Source organism: Dermacentor albipictus, chromosome 3 (genome assembly GCF_038994185.2).
Source record: "Dermacentor albipictus isolate Rhodes 1998 colony chromosome 3, USDA_Dalb.pri_finalv2, whole genome shotgun sequence".
NCBI lineage: Eukaryota > Metazoa > Arthropoda > Arachnida > Ixodida > Ixodidae > Dermacentor > Dermacentor albipictus.
This window is the reverse complement of record NC_091823.1, coordinates 141,266,671-141,283,552: the sequence shown is the minus strand read 5'-3', so window position 1 is coordinate 141,283,552 and position 16,882 is coordinate 141,266,671. Positions and strand designations below refer to the sequence as shown.

Here is a 16,882-nt window from a genome sequence, read left to right as displayed (position 1 = left end):
TTAGAATAAAGGTGTTTTGTGCTGTGTGTTTAAGGGAAGATTAGCTCGCGGGCCCTTCCCAGGCGCCGTGACACTAGGTTTGTCATTTTTGGTGCGATAGCGAGAATCTCGCCGCTCCTTCTTGTGTCTGTTTGTTGGGGTGTTGTGGCTGGTTGTTTTGAGACCATCGCCTCTTGCGAGGCGCTGGACACGCACTCTTCCAAGCGCTGCGTTTGACGTGAAGACCTCGACACGTCGGACGACACCTTTGAGGCTATCGGCGCGGAGATCAATGATTCCTTTTGCTGAGATGGCGGAACAGCGCTAGCTGTAGCCACCAGAGGGGGGGGGGTGTAGGGGGGGGGGGGGATGGCGTCACCGCCGGCTCATTGCCTGTGGACCGCACAGCCGCTGGAAACCTTTGTGTCGCCGCCCCTGGCGCGTCACATCGGCAAAGATGCTCTTGGGCAGGTAGGATACCCGCCTGCGTGCTTTCTTGAAAATTATATTTTCCTATGCTTTAGTTTTTACTATTTCCTTTTCTTTTTACCATGGTGGGCATGACCTCAAATATGCGGCATGCTCTCTATCACAGTTGACACAGTGTAGAGGGTTATTGCATGTTTCGGAGGTATGTTCATTGTAGGTTGTTGCGTACTCCAGGGTAGCGTACCGTACTGCTGCCGAGAAGTAGCGGCACCTGCCTATCGAAGCTCGACCGACATTACTTATTGGGTAGCGTGGCGTTGTCGGCGGGCTGCAGGCATCCGGTAGATCATGGCGACCGAGCAAGGGCGAGACGATGTGCTAGTGCGAAACTTGCACGGTTTATTCAAAGGTAGTTGAGAGAAAATAAGAACAGCATGAAGTATCTAAACGTACATTTCGGAGCCCCTTAAGTAGGCTCTCTACAAGTGTGGGCGGGATCTTGCTTCCGTCGATCTCACGTGACAGGCACAAAGAGAGGGCCCCTCATCCTGCATTACCGAGCAAGGAAAGGAGAAGTCAACCTTCATTTCGACGAATCCTGGTAGAAGGCCCTTTGTGCGCAAGGTGCCTGACGTTGACCCTCGCAGGAGAAGTTAACCCTCTTTTCGACGAATCCTGGTAGAAGGCCCTTTGTGCGCAAGGTGCCTGACATTAACCCTCGCAGGAGAAGTCAATCTTCATTTCGACGAATCCTGGTAGAAGGCCCTTTGTGCGCAAGGTGCCTGACGTTGACCCTCGCAGGAGAAGTCAACCCTCTTTTCGACGAATCTTGGTAGAAAGCCCTTTGTGCGCAAGGTGCCTGACGTTGACCCTCGCAGGAGAAGTCAACCCTCTTTTCGACAAATCCTGGTAGAAGGCCCTTTGTGCGTAAGGTGCCTGACGTTGACCCTCTCAGGAGAAGTCAACCCTCTTTTCGACGAATCCTGGTAGAAGGTCGGGCGAAATTCCTGTCGCCACGTGGTGTCAGATGCCAACCCTAACAAGGTGCACTTGGCGGAGGTCTGGCATCCTCGACAGTTCTGCAAACTGTGGCTGAACCTTCGCCACTTAAAGCATCTGAGAGGATTTGGCACGCATGGCCTAAGGTGAAGCTTGATGTAACCGGCCTCGATGGACTCCGGCGGGACATTGAACCGAAAGTAGGCACCAAGAGCCTCCAATTCTGCATTTCCTTGCCGTTACGCCTCATCTTAATTCTTTTAACATTGATAACATTCTGCTCACTGAAGCCCTCCAAGAGTTCAGCCACACTCAATTCCAACAAATCATCGTCTGAGACGACGCCGCGGGTGGTGCTCATAGTACAGTGCGTAGTTGTTGTCACTTGAACGTCCCAAAATGACACTAGACTGGGCAGCTTTTCATACTGTTCCTGATAATGGAGCTCCAAGAGGAGATTACCACTTGCCATGCTTGATATCTGGCCGCCTTGTTCAAGAACCTCAGTTAAATACTTGGAAACTAGAAAAAGAGAGATTGTTCGTACTTGTTTTTCCGGTTTTTCTGTGTGAACGATGTGGAATCGTGGGAAGTTTGGTCTTTGACGTCCGAAGAACTGGAAAACATTTTCGGTGCACCCTCTTTCTTGAGGGCGGTCTGGCGGCGGTAAGAAGGATCTAGCCATAAGGATATGTGGAGATTTCGGCAGCAAAGCCTGCCACCTACCATGGAGCCCAACAAGGGGACACTGCAGGAGTTGTAAGGAACATTTCCTGTGGACGCGAACTGTATGTTATTGCTATAACCAAATGTGTGCATAAGGTTAGCTGCTCCACACAAGGTTAACGCTGGCTGCCTGTGAAGTCGAAAGTAAACGGAAATTAAAGAGAGGCCAGGAAAGATTGAAAGTGAGAGAAAGACGAAAGTTGGAGGGAGAGAGAGACAGGAAAAGGCAACTACCGATTTTTACCGGGTGGGTCAGTCCCGGGGTGCCGTCTATGTGAAGCAGAGGCCAAAGAGGTTTGTTACTTCTGCCGGGAGGCCGTAAAAGTCCGAACACCCGGCATCGGCTCAACCCCCAGTATCCCCCTTTTCCCAGACACGGACAAGCCGCGCACGGCTATATGCGGGAGGGTCCAATCCTCATGTGCTTGGGTATGTGGTGTGGCAACACACCAAATGCCTGATGATGCAGACGTCCCTGCTGGGCCGGTTGACTGAGGAACTTGTTAATAGAAATTGCTTTCGGTCATGTGGTGCAACATGACAATGACAGTAATGAAAATATGGGAAGAACACATCACCAGAATGAACGTAGAGCGCATACACGTGCTCGCTGAAGTAGACAAGCGCGATACTACAGTACAGCACAATGTTTTCAAATGATCCGGGTAGGATGACATAGTACTAAATAACTGTGCCTAAATCAAGAGAACAAATGTGAAGGGCGCCTAAGGCTAGGCGCACGTATTTAATGCCTGGGAGATGTGTAGAAGTAGTCTGTGCAACAGCTGTGGTGCTCCTGCAATAGAATGATTCAGAAGCTTCCATTTGAGTTATTTTTTTTTTGTTCTCCTTGTAGACTGCAAGAGTTGTTGTCGCTTATAGGATTCCGACGTTACTAATGTTCGAATCAAATACGAATCTGATCGCAAAAACTATGTGATTAATATTAGAATTTTTTTATATTCGCCTACCCATTGCAATTTGAACTGACCTTGCGTTGGTTCAGTAATTAACGCATAAGCACAATCCTTCGCAACCTTGCGCACTTGCATCTGCGTTTCTGCCTCAGGGGCTCTAATTAGGTGCTCTCATCCAATATATTCGAACAAAAACGAACATTCAACAATTTCACATAGTGAATAGTCAAATCGAATAAGAAAGACTAGATGCGTATTCAAGATTTTGAATATTCGCACAGCCCAATGTTTACTAAATCGGGTTCAAGCGGCTTAGGTGATGTTTCTGTAAAGGATATCACAATTTTCTGAAATGTTGCTCGTGCGTGGCAAAGAGATCACAGAGAGGTGGTAACGTGATCAACTGAATAAAAGTGAGCGAACAAGAGTGGCCTTAGTCCATAACCAACGTTTCCACAAAGAAACTTTCACAACGTTCGACGTGAGGGCCCTGATGAGAGAGATAGAGAGAAAACATTTATTTGTAATGAGGTTGGGTGACTTCCTCGTAGGGTGGAGCCTTCCGTTCAGGGCCCCATCGGCTCACGCCACTCCGCGTGCCCACCGGATCAGCCGCCGCTGCTCTTGCGGGTCTAGGCTGGTCAGCGCAGTCTCCCAGGAGGAAGGTGAAAGTGAAGAAATAGGGGAGTAACCTGGAGGGTGTAGGCACTCCCAGGTGCAATGATACTGTGGGTTTTGCTCCACAATAGGGACGTTATGAGGGATATTGTGTGGGGTGGAAGAGGGGAAGAGAGGCAGGGAAATGAATTAGTTTAAAGCTGTAGCCACGCCACGGCATCTTCTTGGTGAAGGGAATTGCGTGGTGGAGGGAAGTGTCTCCTGGTATCTCTGTTTTATTGTAAAGTTTCAGTGTACTTCAGTTGTTCTGTTGGTGCGTCGTCTAGGTTGGACAGCTCTTTCAATTGCGCCCTGTTAGCGAGCTCTCCGGCTACCGCATTAGCGCGTTCATTACCATGGCGAGAGGAGTGTCCAGGTGTCCAGGTGATACGCAGCCTGAGTAACGCTGTGGGGTGTAATGATATAAGGATGCGGTGTGTGTGGGGTGTCACTCTCCCTTGTGCCAAAGTCCTGCAGGCAGTCTGTGAATCAGTGACCACTGTGATGGGTCCATCCAGTGCCAGCATGGTTGAAGCGTGTACGATGGCTAGGGCGATTGCAGTGTCTTCCGCTGTGCCACTTTCCACAGTGTTGAGCGTGGCCGAAGCCCTCAGAATGTACTATCTAGTACGACCAGACATAGCGCACGTTTCTGTGATTAGCGGATCACAACGGTGTATAGGACCGGTATGTTCGACGTGTCATCGCCAGAGAGTCGAGCCAGGGTTTGTGCTCTTGCCTTTCTTCGGCCTTTATGACGGTCAGGGTGCATATTCCGGGGAATTGGGACCACGTGAATTTTGTTGCAAATGCTAAGCGGTAGAAGCGTGCGGTTTTCGTGGTGTGGTTTTCTTTGTGTTTGGTATCCTAGCCGGGATAGAAAGAGGCACTCTTGCATTGTTCGTCGGAGACGTTGCAATTGGGTAAGATGACCTTCGACTAGTTCGCGTATGGTGTTGTGCACCCCGAGTCGTAGTAGAAGCTGCGTGGACGCATGTAGGGGTAGTCCCAGCGCTGCCTTTAGTGCCGTGCGGAGGAGGGTGTCCATCTGGTGCACCTCAGTCTGTGCCAGATTATGATAGGGGAGGTGGTAGGTTAATGGTCTAATTATGAGGGCTTGTACAAATCGGAGTGCATCTTTTTCTTGGAGTCCTTGTCGGAGTTTGGTAATGCGCTTTATCATGTGTGTTACTTGGGTAAGTTGTTGGCGGAGCATGTGTAAGGTATGTGTGGCCTTCCTGTTGTGTTGCATGTGAAGGCCTAGTACACGCAGTCTGTCTACCCTTGGAATAACGTTGCCATTGAGATGCAATGTGATGGCTGGTGGAATATCGGCTTTATTGCGTTTTTTGAATACAAGCAGGAGCTCCGACTTCTCAGCTGCGCAGGCGAGTCTTCTGGCTGTTGCATACTCTTGTACTATATTTACTGCATCCTGTAGTGCGTCTTGAATGGCGCCGTCTGACCCTGTGGTCATCCAGATTGTAACATCATCGGCGTACAGGGCTTGTTGCACATTCAGAAGTTTGCCGAGGAGCGGTGGTAGCTTTGCCATCGCCACGTTGAACAGGGTGGGTGAGAGAACCGAACCCTGGGGAGTCCCTCTGCCGGAAAGTTTTATGATATCCGACCAAATATCACTTAGGCAGATGGTAACTGTGCGGTCAGATAAAAAGGCTCGGACATAATCATAGATGCGTTTTCCGCATCGGGAGAATGAAATATTGTTTAGAATGAGGTCGCGTGAGACGTTCTCGAAGCTCCCTTGAGGTCTAACGCCAGAAATGCTCTTTGAACTTGGACTATCCACAACATCCTCCTTAAGTTGTAGGAGTATGTCTGGCGCAGACAGATCTGGTCGATAGCCGAATAAAGTGCTGGGGAAGAATTGGTTCGCTTCGAGGTGAGGCTGGAGGCGCACTAGAACTACGTGCTCGAAGAAATACCCGAAGTCAGGGAAATAGGTCGATGATTTTGGAGGAACACTGGTTTCCCGGGCTTCGGAATTAAGGTAATATCGGCGTGTCGCCATTCCTGTGGAAGCATTCCGTTTTACCAATTGTCGTTGTAGTATGCAGTGAGTTGCCGTATGGTCTGATCCTCGAGGTTGCGTAGCAGTGCATAGTGAATGCTGTCTGCTCCAGGCGTCATGTTACGTCTTATGCCGCGTAGGGCTGCTCTCACTTCTGTCTGCGTAATATCGCCGTCCAATTGGGTATCTTCCTCATGTGGATAATCTTTGTACTCCAGTCGGTGACCTGTAGCAATGTATCTCTGTTGCAGTGTTTGGAGGAGAGCGTCATCATCGATTTGTTCTTTGTGGATGATGTGAGGATGGTGTTGGTTGTGTGCGTTTTTGTGTGCGTTGGGTTGAGTAGTGCTCTGAAGAGGGATCTCGTTTTGGAAGTACTTAGTTTGCCATTAAGGCGATCGCGGAGGTTGTGGAAATTGTTATTCGTGAGGCTGGTGGCGTATTCAGCTTCTGCTGTGATACGGGCGATTCTTTGTTTCAGCCTACGGTTGTGCCGCTGCCTCCTACATCGTTTGGTCAGGCCTCTTCGAGCATACCAGAGATGGAGCAGATGTCTGTCCACATCCGGTGTCTCCCTTGTTGCAGTAAGTTCCTTAGTGGCAGCTTTAAAATCTGCTTGTAGCTGTTGTCCACTCGTTTAGAAATGGCGCGTCGTGCTGTTAAGATTTGGTTTTGTTGCGCCGGAAAGCGTCCCAGTTCGTTATTTTAATTGGACGTTCTGGGGTGCGTATGGCACCAGTCGGGTTTATGTGGCTAGAATGCTGTAGTCACTGCCCAGATTCTTCATTAAGTCGTTCCAGGAGCATTGAGTCAACCCCTTGAACATTGTTAGGTCAGGGCAGGTATCCCTGCTTACGCTGTTGCCCATTCTGGTTGGTGTGTCAGGTTCTGTCAGCAGAGTGAAGTGAAGGCTCATGCATGGCGTGGGCTAGACGGCGGCCTTTTGGAGTTTCTGTTTGGTACCCCCAAGCTGGGTGGGACGCATTGAAATCTCCCAGAATAATCAATTTTTTGGCTTGTTTACTGGCGGCCGAAAAAAAAGTTGTCCGAGGTCGTCTCGTCGCGATTTAGGTGCACGGTAGATAGTAAGTAAAAACAAGCTGGTTAGATGTCGATTCCTAGGTGCAATTTCTAACAGCACATGCGGACTCTGGAAGCTGTCGAACGTGTGCTCGAACACTGTAATTTGTTTGGACACAAGCAAATCACCCTGACGAAGAACGAGTGGCCTCGTCAAAGCGTTGGCTCCCGCCTTCCCTTATTCGCCCATACGAAAATGTCTGTTAACTCTCTTTTCCTCGCTGTGCCTCTGTTGCCGTTTTTACTTTGTTAGTGGTCCAAACTTCAAGCTGTTTTTAAACGAACCGCTCTGCTCGTGTGCTCCTTCACTGTTCTAAATACGACATCATTTAAGCCTTCGTGAAATAGAAAAAGAAGTCATTTACCCGTGAGCATAGCACGAATCTACAAAAGCAACCCATATAGGTTCTTCTGGACAGGGGCCATCGAGCAGTATCTTTTTTATATTTTACAAGGCTTCTGACCTTGCGTATTTATGCAGTACTGATCTACAGTGTATGACTTCACCTGGGCACTTTTTTGTGGCAGGAGTATGCACTTTGCACAGGGAAGGGTCACGGATTAAGGTGTAACTGCAAAGACTAATCGCGAGTATTCGCGATCAAAACTGGAATTAACTGAGGTGGTTACAATTGTGAACGATGGTTCCCAAAGCAGCATTCTCTAACTTGTACTACGCGGGTATCCAGCGATCACCAATAAAAAAACCAGGCATGCTGAGGAGCATTTTCCCCTTCTGTAGTGGTGTGGGATTGATTGAATGATTGATTGATTAATTCATTCACTCATTCGCTGACTGATTCGTGGGGTTTAACGTTACAAAGCAACATTGGGCTACGAGAGATGCCGTAATGAAGGGCTCCGTTTTTTTTACCACGTAGTACCACGTGGTTGACGCATGCAACAAAATCTAAGTACACGAGCGTTTTGCATATCACCACGGTAATACGGCCGCTGCACCCGGGAGTCGAACCCCGCGACCTTAGCCGTAGAACGCCACAACCATGGTGCCGTCGCAGCGCGTGGGAAGAAAAAGAGGTCACTTGCCTGAGTGACCTGGACGCAAGTCCGCACTACGGACTCGGCCGCGCTCTTGGATGCTGCGAGGCCTTGCTGCTGCTGCCTGCGCTGGTAGTCGAGTCGTAGCACCTCCACAAGAACGTGCAGGCAGATGTAGTAGGCCACCTGAAAAATGAGGTCGCATCGTTCTCCAAATGAGAGGAATTCGCAGATTTGAAACTTCATGCCAGTATCCGCAGTGAGACGGGCCATTCTGCGCCAGTAAAGACAGAAACAGACATATAATTCAACGTCTGAACGGTGATTAGGGAAAAAGAAAACGACTGAAAATAGTGAACGAGATATTAGTGATCTTTTGTGGTCAAACTTGTTTAAATGAATTTCGATAATTATCGCGCTCCAAATCAATTACTCTTATGACGATTGGAATACTAAATGGCGCTAATTTGACAGACACAGACATAACAAGGCATACGGCGATAACTTCCAACCGTTTACTTCGAACAGGTTGGCACTTTGTGTTGTCGTTCTTACGTCTGTGGATCCATCTCTTTTTTGGCGCTATTTGGGATCCCAGTATGGCAGTCCAAATAGCCCGAATTTCAGCCTTAGTCCTATGCACAAGTTTCCTTCTTTGTGTGATAGTTCTCGATTTTTTTCAGCTTTAGAGCGTCAGTGCTTACGTTATGAGCCTCATTTTAAAGCATATGTGTCGGGGCACTACGTTAATTTCAAATATTTTAACGGTATAAAAAATGCCACAGCTTTATCAGTAGCTTTATCGGCCGTACGAACTTGTAAACATTCGTTTACCAATTAAATTAACAAGACTGGTGTCACGCGTGCACATGCAAACGTGAATGCATCTCAAACGATGTCAAAACGCTGGCGCGATGAAAAGCGACAGTCGCAGTGAGCGAATTGCCTTTCGTGCTGCCTCCTACCTGAACGCGGAATAAGCTGCCAGAAGACAGCCCAGCCACCAGCCCTCGGCGCGACTAGATTATGTACCCAACGCAGATGGCTTGGAAGATTCGGCGCGCTTCCTCCCCGCCTTCAACCCTCACGCGAGTGAGATCGAGCCAGGATCCTTCTCGGATCACACTTGCACACTTTCATTCGCACCTACAGCGCATGGCGTGCGGCCGTGGTGCTACCCCACTTGGACTTTATACAAAACATCACGACGACGACAACAACCAGCGGAAATGCGCCTGGGGTGTCCGTATAATTGCGCAATAAAATTAACGTGTCGGCTGGTTGACCAAACGCTGCCGTTTCTCCTTTCAATGTCTTTCCATCCGAGATGCACTTATTCTATAAGATCTGCGCCCCAGCACGCTCATCCTTGCATTCAATTCCGACGGAAACCGGCGCGACGACGGTGGAGCAGCGTACAATAGCGAACAGACGGGAACGCGTATACTGTAGTTTCGAGCTCAACTGCTGCGGCAGTTAAAATGTATGATGTGTAACTGAGCTTCGAAAGTAAAATGGCCGAGGCGCGCGTACTTACCTCATGAAGGCCTTCGAATTTGCCAAAGAAGAAACGAATGGCGTCCCGCAAGGCGTCGTAGGAGTCGACGGAGACGTAGTCCTGGTACCCGAGCCGGTGTGGCGGCGACAGCTGCTCGTTCACCAGTCGGATCCACTCGAGAGTGCCCAGGCGATCGCTCAAGGAGCCGAGCACGGTCATTGGGAAGCGCACCTCGGAGCCGCCTTTCGAGAGCAGAGAGGCCAACTGCCGGTCCAGCTCGAGCACGTCCTTCAGCCGCGGGCTGCCGCCAGCATTCTCCCTCGACGTGAGGAGGCGTGACGCCTCGTAGTACAGCTGCGCCAGGTAGTGCTCGGTGGCTGCCGTGTGGTTCGCTTCACCCAGTTTTTGCGCCAGCGTGCTGCCCTGCGGTTGGCCGCGCACGTTCACCGAGACACTGACGATACTGAACCAAGGTGTACTCCAGGAAGAGCATCTTACTAACAAAAAAATTCTGCCAAATGTCTCCCTTTTTCTTCAGAACTTCGCGGTCAATCCGTGGTGCCGTTCACGTCAGCATAAAACGTCAAAATTTTAGGAATAAGCTTGCATTTGTGAAGTCTTTTTTTAAAGGCGTTAGCATTAGTAGTCACAGGGTAAAGTAGCAGGTCACACGGTTCTCTGTTGGCTTTATATGGTGATAATTAACAAATGCGAGGGACGTTCCGAAAGTATACGTTCTGTCATTTTTTTTTTTCAAGGAAGATGGTTACCCAGTTTAAACAAACAATCGGCATAAGAATCCACGCCCGTTGCTAGTTCAACGACGGAATGGTTCAGATCAAACAAATCACGATGGCAGGCTCACGTGTGCTGACAGCGTGGTCGCCAATGGAAGTGTGTGCGGTTACCCGGTATGAATGGGCACGTGGGACTAGTGCGTCACTTCCAAAGAATGTTGAGGTAGAGCAGGCTGTGCAACAATTCCTTGCTTAGCAGGGCTCCGAGTTTGACCAGAGTGGTTTCTTCGAATTGATTGCATGCTGCAACAAATGTCTCAGTGTCGGTGGCGACTACTATATGGAAATATAGTGCAAAGAGTAGAGTTCATGATGCCATAGTGTGTGCGTGCGTGTGTGTGTATGTGTGTGTGCGTGTGTGCGTGGTGTGTGTGTGTGTGTGCGCGCGTGCGTGCGTGCGTGCGTGCGTGTGTGTGTGTGTGTGTGTGCGTGCGTGCGTGCGTGTGTGTGTGTGTGTGTGTGTGCGTGCGTGCGTGCGTGCGTGCGTGTGTGTGTGTGTGTGTGTGTGTGTGTGTGTGTGTGTGTGTGTGTGTGTGTGTGTGTGTGTGTGTGTGTGTGTGTCCTTTTGGCAATTAAACTTGCGTGCGAGAATAAAAGAAGCTTACTTTCAGAACGTCCCTCGTGTATGTACACATGATGAAAACTTCGAAAATAAGCGCATTTGAATATGGTCTGCTGCGAATCACCGTTATTTTACTCAGCTCCTCGAAGAGGCAGGAGGTGTATCGAGTGAGCTCCTGAAGCACGCATTGCAATGTTGTGAGCGCGATTTAAATCATCAATACGGAACCTGAAAGTGTCGCGAAGTAATGCTAACGCATTTCTGTCGAATTTACCGCTAAATCATCCATGAATATTTTTTGCGACAGTTGCCAAGAGCGCTTTCGGCGAAAGCCTATCCTGTTACGTCGAGTGTTCTCTGTTGTTTCATACAAAGCGGTGTGCATTATGGCGACATTCCTAAAGAGCGTGCGCTAAATCCCAAAAGCCTGTAGTCAACCAGTTGTCAATGAACTTTGGTAGAGCGGTCGTGCCCTGCTTATCAAAGTGTCCAACGGCGTTATGCATATGCAGCCCGCGCTAAACTTGATGTAAGTTAACAAGAGGTCTGTACGAGATTTTTGCCAGAAGAAGAAATTTTAATTGTGCCGAATTAGGTAGTAAAGGCACAGATATATAGCTTTAAAATGCTCCTGACGTCCGAAGTACGATACAGATTTTGGGGCGTGCTCGTCAAAAATCTAAATCAACTCTTTCCACACGCAACATTATGCGCAGCTCTGTGTCACGACAAGGAAAGCTCAACTGTGGAAAAATCGAGAGATGGGCGTGTTTGACCCGTGAGCAAAAGTGAACGGACCAGGGACTGAGCAATAAAACTCGTTTTCTGCTCTGTCTGTGAATGCAACTTGAAATTAAAGACTTCAGTCCAAACTTGGCATTTCGAATCTTCAAGTGCACTCGTCAGTTATGCTCATGCGTGTTAAATACGAAGAAATTGATTTTTTTTTTCGGCGACCCTTTGGTCCATATACTTTTGCTCACGGATGTACATTTTAATTTAGCTCAGCGGCTGTGCGTTTAAATACACAGGAATGGAGAAATCGCTTCTATCGGCAGCACTGCACTGACTTGGATGAGGCTTGTTGGATTTAAAAGAAAACGTAAAATCATGTGACTGTATTAAGGAAACTTCGTACTTAGGCTGTAAAATTTATGATAAATATTGTTGAAAATTGGGAAACTAAGATAGAAAGAACGAAACTACCAAGCTTGTAACACGGTCTGTCAGTAATAAAAAGTGATACCAATTCTGGAGAGTGCACCTAGTAATATATATAAAGCGGAAAAAAATGGATGTATTAAACACCTCTCTGAATTACACCACTAATTTGTGAGTAGGGCTTTGCAGAGCCTTTGTAAGCACTGTAACAATTTCGCAAAAGCAGCAAATGAATACAGAACATTTGTCCACTTTAGATGCTCAAATGGTCTAAGTGATGCAGTTACTAATACTGCGATATCTGTTTTCGTGCAGTTACGGACATATAAATATTGTGCTTCCGTTTTCTTTCTTTTGCCAATTTTCAGCAATTTAATTCTCTGAAGCTTACCAATTCTAGGCAAGCTTTGCAACATTATAATTTCTAAATCAAAAGTTTGCTGTCTTTAATTACTAGAATTTTAGCTTTCGCTTCCATATGCAACAAATTTCATTCAAATCGGTCCAGTGATTGTTCTATAAATGCTAGTAGGGTCCCAAGGAACGTTAGGTGTGTGTTGCGGGTGCGAATCTTTTGAAGAGATCACATATGACTGTTTTCCTTACCTGAAAGCTATGCCTCCAGGGCTTCAAAAATTCTGGCAGGTACCGCCTACGATGATTGTCTAAGTTCGTTGTCTTAGATCATTTCGGAGTATAAGATCACGATAATCTTTAAAAATTTCAAGTGCAGAATGTGTTTTCCATATATTTCGCGCACCTTGACAGCTGCAAATGGGACGGGTACGTGTAGAGCAGTGGTTAGGTAAACAAAAGTGGGCCAAGACATGTTAGCGTGCGCTCGCAGTAAGTTTCGTGGTTTTGCCAGAAGAACATGCATATTCATGTGCGCATAGGGCATTAATGCTTTTGCGAATAGCGTCCACCGCCTGTATACCACCACTGCTCCAGTTGTATGTCGCATGGGAAATGCCAGCTGCAGAGATGAAACCCAGTAAGGATTATAACAATACGGTATGCTGTAACTATCAATTGTCTGAGTTAGTGTATTAGGCCAGAAACGGATCAATGTCATTAGCGATCCTACTTACGTTCGTTTCACACGTTGTTTTCGTGTGACTTCAGAGAAGTTATTGCACTGATTTCTCTTTGTTTCTTGCTTTTCATACGGCGCTCGCGCATGCAATGCAACTAAACATTATATATATATATATATATATATATATATATATATATATATATATATATATATATATATATATTCACTCGAAAGCTCGCCTTTAGGCATAATAAAAAGGATGTTAAAAGTACAGGAACAAATTCGACTCGTGCAAAAAATCTAGAAGTGAACGATCATGTGGTCCATGAATCCAACGTTCAAGGTCGGGTGGGCGGCCAGGCCGAAGGCCTGTTGCCCGGAGGTGGCGGAGACGGCTTAGGTGAAGTCCTGGGCACGCCCATAGTAGGTGTGTCACTGTCACATCTCGGATTTCTGTGTTACAAAATGGGCACGAAGAGCCGTTAGGACCATGGCACTGTTGTGGCCAGAGAGCGGTCACAGATGGGGTGTGCGCGACCCCGACAAGTAGCCTCCTTAACGTAACCTCCTCTCGGTGGGTTAACCCATAAGGGAGGTCTGACCCACACTGAGGTATGAGAGCTCGAGTGGTACGTCGGAGGGTTTCCTTTTCCCAGATCAGTCGTCCACAGGCGTCTTCAGGAAAATGTGGAAGTGGGTATGTTGTAACCTGTGGGTTGGTTGCCATATCTGCTTCAAGGAGACCTGGTAGGGCTGCTCGAGGCACGTACTGTATGCGCATGAGGATATTCGCAGTGGCAGCAAGACGGTGAATGCTATTTGAGAATAGATTGGACCGAGATACCCTACGTAGGTCGCAGATGACTTGAGTAGAGTCTGTGCTAATGATGAGTTGAGAGTATCGAGCAGCTTGAACAGTAGGTAGCAACGCGGCTAAGCCGTCTCGTATGGCAGCAAGCTCGGCAAGATAGGCCGGTGGTGCATGATCGGCAACATACGAGCATGTCTGGCCTGCCTCTGGTATCAACGGACACACGAAAGCTGTATGAATCATGGTGCCATTAACACTGGCATCAGTGTATGCTACAAGAGTCGCATCACCTTTATTTAGAGTCACCGGAAAAAATTTCAGAGTACCGCAAAGGTCGGGATTTGACTGGCAACACTGAGCGGCCACCGCCATATACTTTCGAAGCCGACTGCGTCGTAGGGAGGTCGCCGTGTTGGAAGAGCTTGATATACGGTGACACATCGGGTTGGATGTTTACTGAAGTACAAATACTTTGTGCCCGGAGATAATGGTTGCTGAGAACGAAAAGAAAATGTTATTTTGTGCGAAGTAATGCAGCCGGTGGTTGTTTTGCACACCGATCTTGTTTACTGCTGGAACTGTGCTACGACTGTGGGCAGCAGCTTAGCGCTGCTATCGGGAGCTTATGCACGCGTTTATTTCCCCTTCCGTGGAGCGAGCTACGAAGGAAACATTTGGTCAGTTCGAGCCGCAATGAGGCATGCTTGCGCTTTTGGGCATAAACATCGTGGACCACCGCCGGCTTCTGTTGAATGTTTCCAAGCAGGACGAAGCTTACACCTGACAGTGTCACATGCACGTACGTTCTTGTATAATTTCACAAGCTAAATCGGATACATTTAATTTAGTTTGTAAACGGATACCGCGCGTTTTTGGTTCTGCGGGGCGACTTCGTCCGCTGTATACGCACGACGCACTGCGACTGCCGTGTGCGCACCGGTGTTGGGCCGTGATCGTATGATGATCTGCGCACAACAGGCATAAAAACCAACTTCGATTACAATTTTGCGCACTAAATCTTGTGGAAGGCCAACATGAGCCATTTGTGTGATTATAGCAACGTATATGTACTTCTGTACACTGATAATGAGCGAGAGTTTGCTACGTTGCGATTTATGAACGCGGCTGTCTAGTGCGTTCATGAGCGGCTACTCTTCTCAACTTATTTATGACTGTTTTCTTAGACTGCCAAGATCTGCTGCCTGTGTAAAAAAAAAAAGGAAGGAATGCCCACTGGTGACGCAGAACTTTTCTTTCCAAGTTACATGGGCGATGTATAAAATTCTTGTGCTTTTATAGCGGTTTACGTAACATGCATAGTGACAGAGTGAAAATAAAGCTAATGGTGTTAGATACGGGACCTTTTCCTAGGCCTCCTTCAAGTTCACCAGGCCACATCGAATCGCGCCACACCTAAGTAAGGAACGCAAAAGCAGATCTACCCCGTTCCTGAGGCGCGGCACGTGCAAACGAGTTGGCGTCCCCCACCTCGTGCGCCGCAGGTGGAGCTATTCACTGCTTGACTCTTCCCGAAAGTGTAGCGAGAGCCTGGCACTGTTCCAGGTAACGTGGATCCCGAGGCAAGACGGCTGTAATGCACCGTGAAGCCCTGGTAGCAATCGCCCCATCCGCCTTTGTGAAGGCAGTTGCAGACCGGGAAGGCAATACCGCAGAGAGAAGTAAGCTTTCGGACAATTGGTGCCCAAGGAGCGACCCTGTGCGCCGTGTGTGACACAATCGCACGGGCGCCTACCACTGGCCGGAAATGACGACACCTGAGCGGGCTCGCCGATTGGCCGGAAATGGCGTCACCTGAGCGGGCTTGCCAATTGGCCGAACGTGACGTGATTTCGAGACACCGAAGGGCTTAAAAGCCAGAGACATGGAGCAGCAAGAGAGCATTCATTCATTCATCTCTGTCGAGCTTCTTGACACGGGCCGCAGTGTCCGAGTTGCTGCCGCCCCGTAATAATTTTATGACTGTTAATTTCTTTGTACTCTGACTGTAAATAATATAAATAAACCTCCAGTTTTCATCTCAAAGTCTTCCTCAACCTCGGCCAACTCCCGCACCCAACGGCAAAGTCCAAAATCTGGGGGACCGCAATAGGGATTGTCCTCCAGATCCAACAATGGGTGTTCTGTTTTTTTGTGGTTCTCATTATGCATCAAGCCCAACATTATTTGGGTATGCACATAATATGTGTGCTGACTTCACTTCGTTGCATGTGCTCGGCTTACAAGCTCAAAATTTGAAGCATGTGTTGTGAATGTCACCTGGCCGTTGGTTTCAACCTCAAAATGCGTATGTATAAATGAGCAACGGATAAGTGAAATGCCCATCCACTCTAGGCTTCTCAATGTCTTCAGCACAAAAGTGGTCCTGCAAATGTTTGTTGTATGGTTAGAAGTGTGATGCTGGTCACCCTAACGCTGAGCTGCCCAAGGAGGCTCCGAGGGCTTTCTTGAATGAAGCCCTGTTTCAGACATGTGAAAAAGAAAAACATGGAAGATAGCTCTAATAATAAGTTGAAAGATCGAACTAAAGAGACGAAGAATACGTTATAAAGGTTTAGAAATTTACGCAGGGAGACAATTAAAATAGCTCAATTGAGATGTAAACGCGCATGTGGCCACAAACACGCAGCTTCAAGGATTGCTAACTTTTAACCCATTTCTATTTTTCTACCAGTACCAACACAACTGCACATAAAGCGGACGTTATGTGGACGTACGACATCACTGACCATATTTTTATTGACTGCGATCGTCACCGTCTGCGAAAAACAAGTGCCATATGGGTCAAGTGACTCGAGGCGAGAGCGCGCTCATGTGCGCGGAGAATAATGCGTGTATCTGGTGTACGTAAGGACGCGGAATTCTCGCGCGACAAGTGTGCCTTCGCGTGCCATCACCACGGAATACTCGCGTGTGTTGAGCAACAAACGTGTACACGTGTGCCCGCGTCAAGCGTGCAAGACGCCAACGATCCCTGCAATGAACTCCTATTTTCGTAGCATCGCTAACACGGCGTGTACTTCGCTTAAATATCCTCTAAAACAGTGCCGAAAAGCACAAGCAAGGTGTACTTATAGTTCGCACACGCGGGTGCTTTTTGTAGGCTTGAAGGTCTCCCGGCCGATTCTGTGTAACCACGCAGAATTACGCTAACGGTCATATTTCCCGCGGTCGGAAT

The 16,882-nt window shown here is 48.1% G+C and overlaps 1 protein-coding gene across 1 annotated transcript in view; it reads right to left on the bottom strand.

The window, feature by feature from the left end:
- The window catches only part of LOC135905341 (endothelin-converting enzyme 2-like), a 194,736-nt gene that overhangs the window by 16,992 nt on the left and 160,862 nt on the right, over positions 1–16,882 (bottom strand). Inside the window, exons 7-8 of the mRNA XM_070536099.1 lie at positions 9,356–9,739; positions 7,863–8,004 (exon numbers count right to left, since the gene is read on the bottom strand). Coding sequence (XP_070392200.1) covers positions 7,863–8,004; positions 9,356–9,739 — 526 coding nt within the window. The remainder of the gene's footprint in view (positions 1–7,862; positions 8,005–9,355; positions 9,740–16,882) is intronic.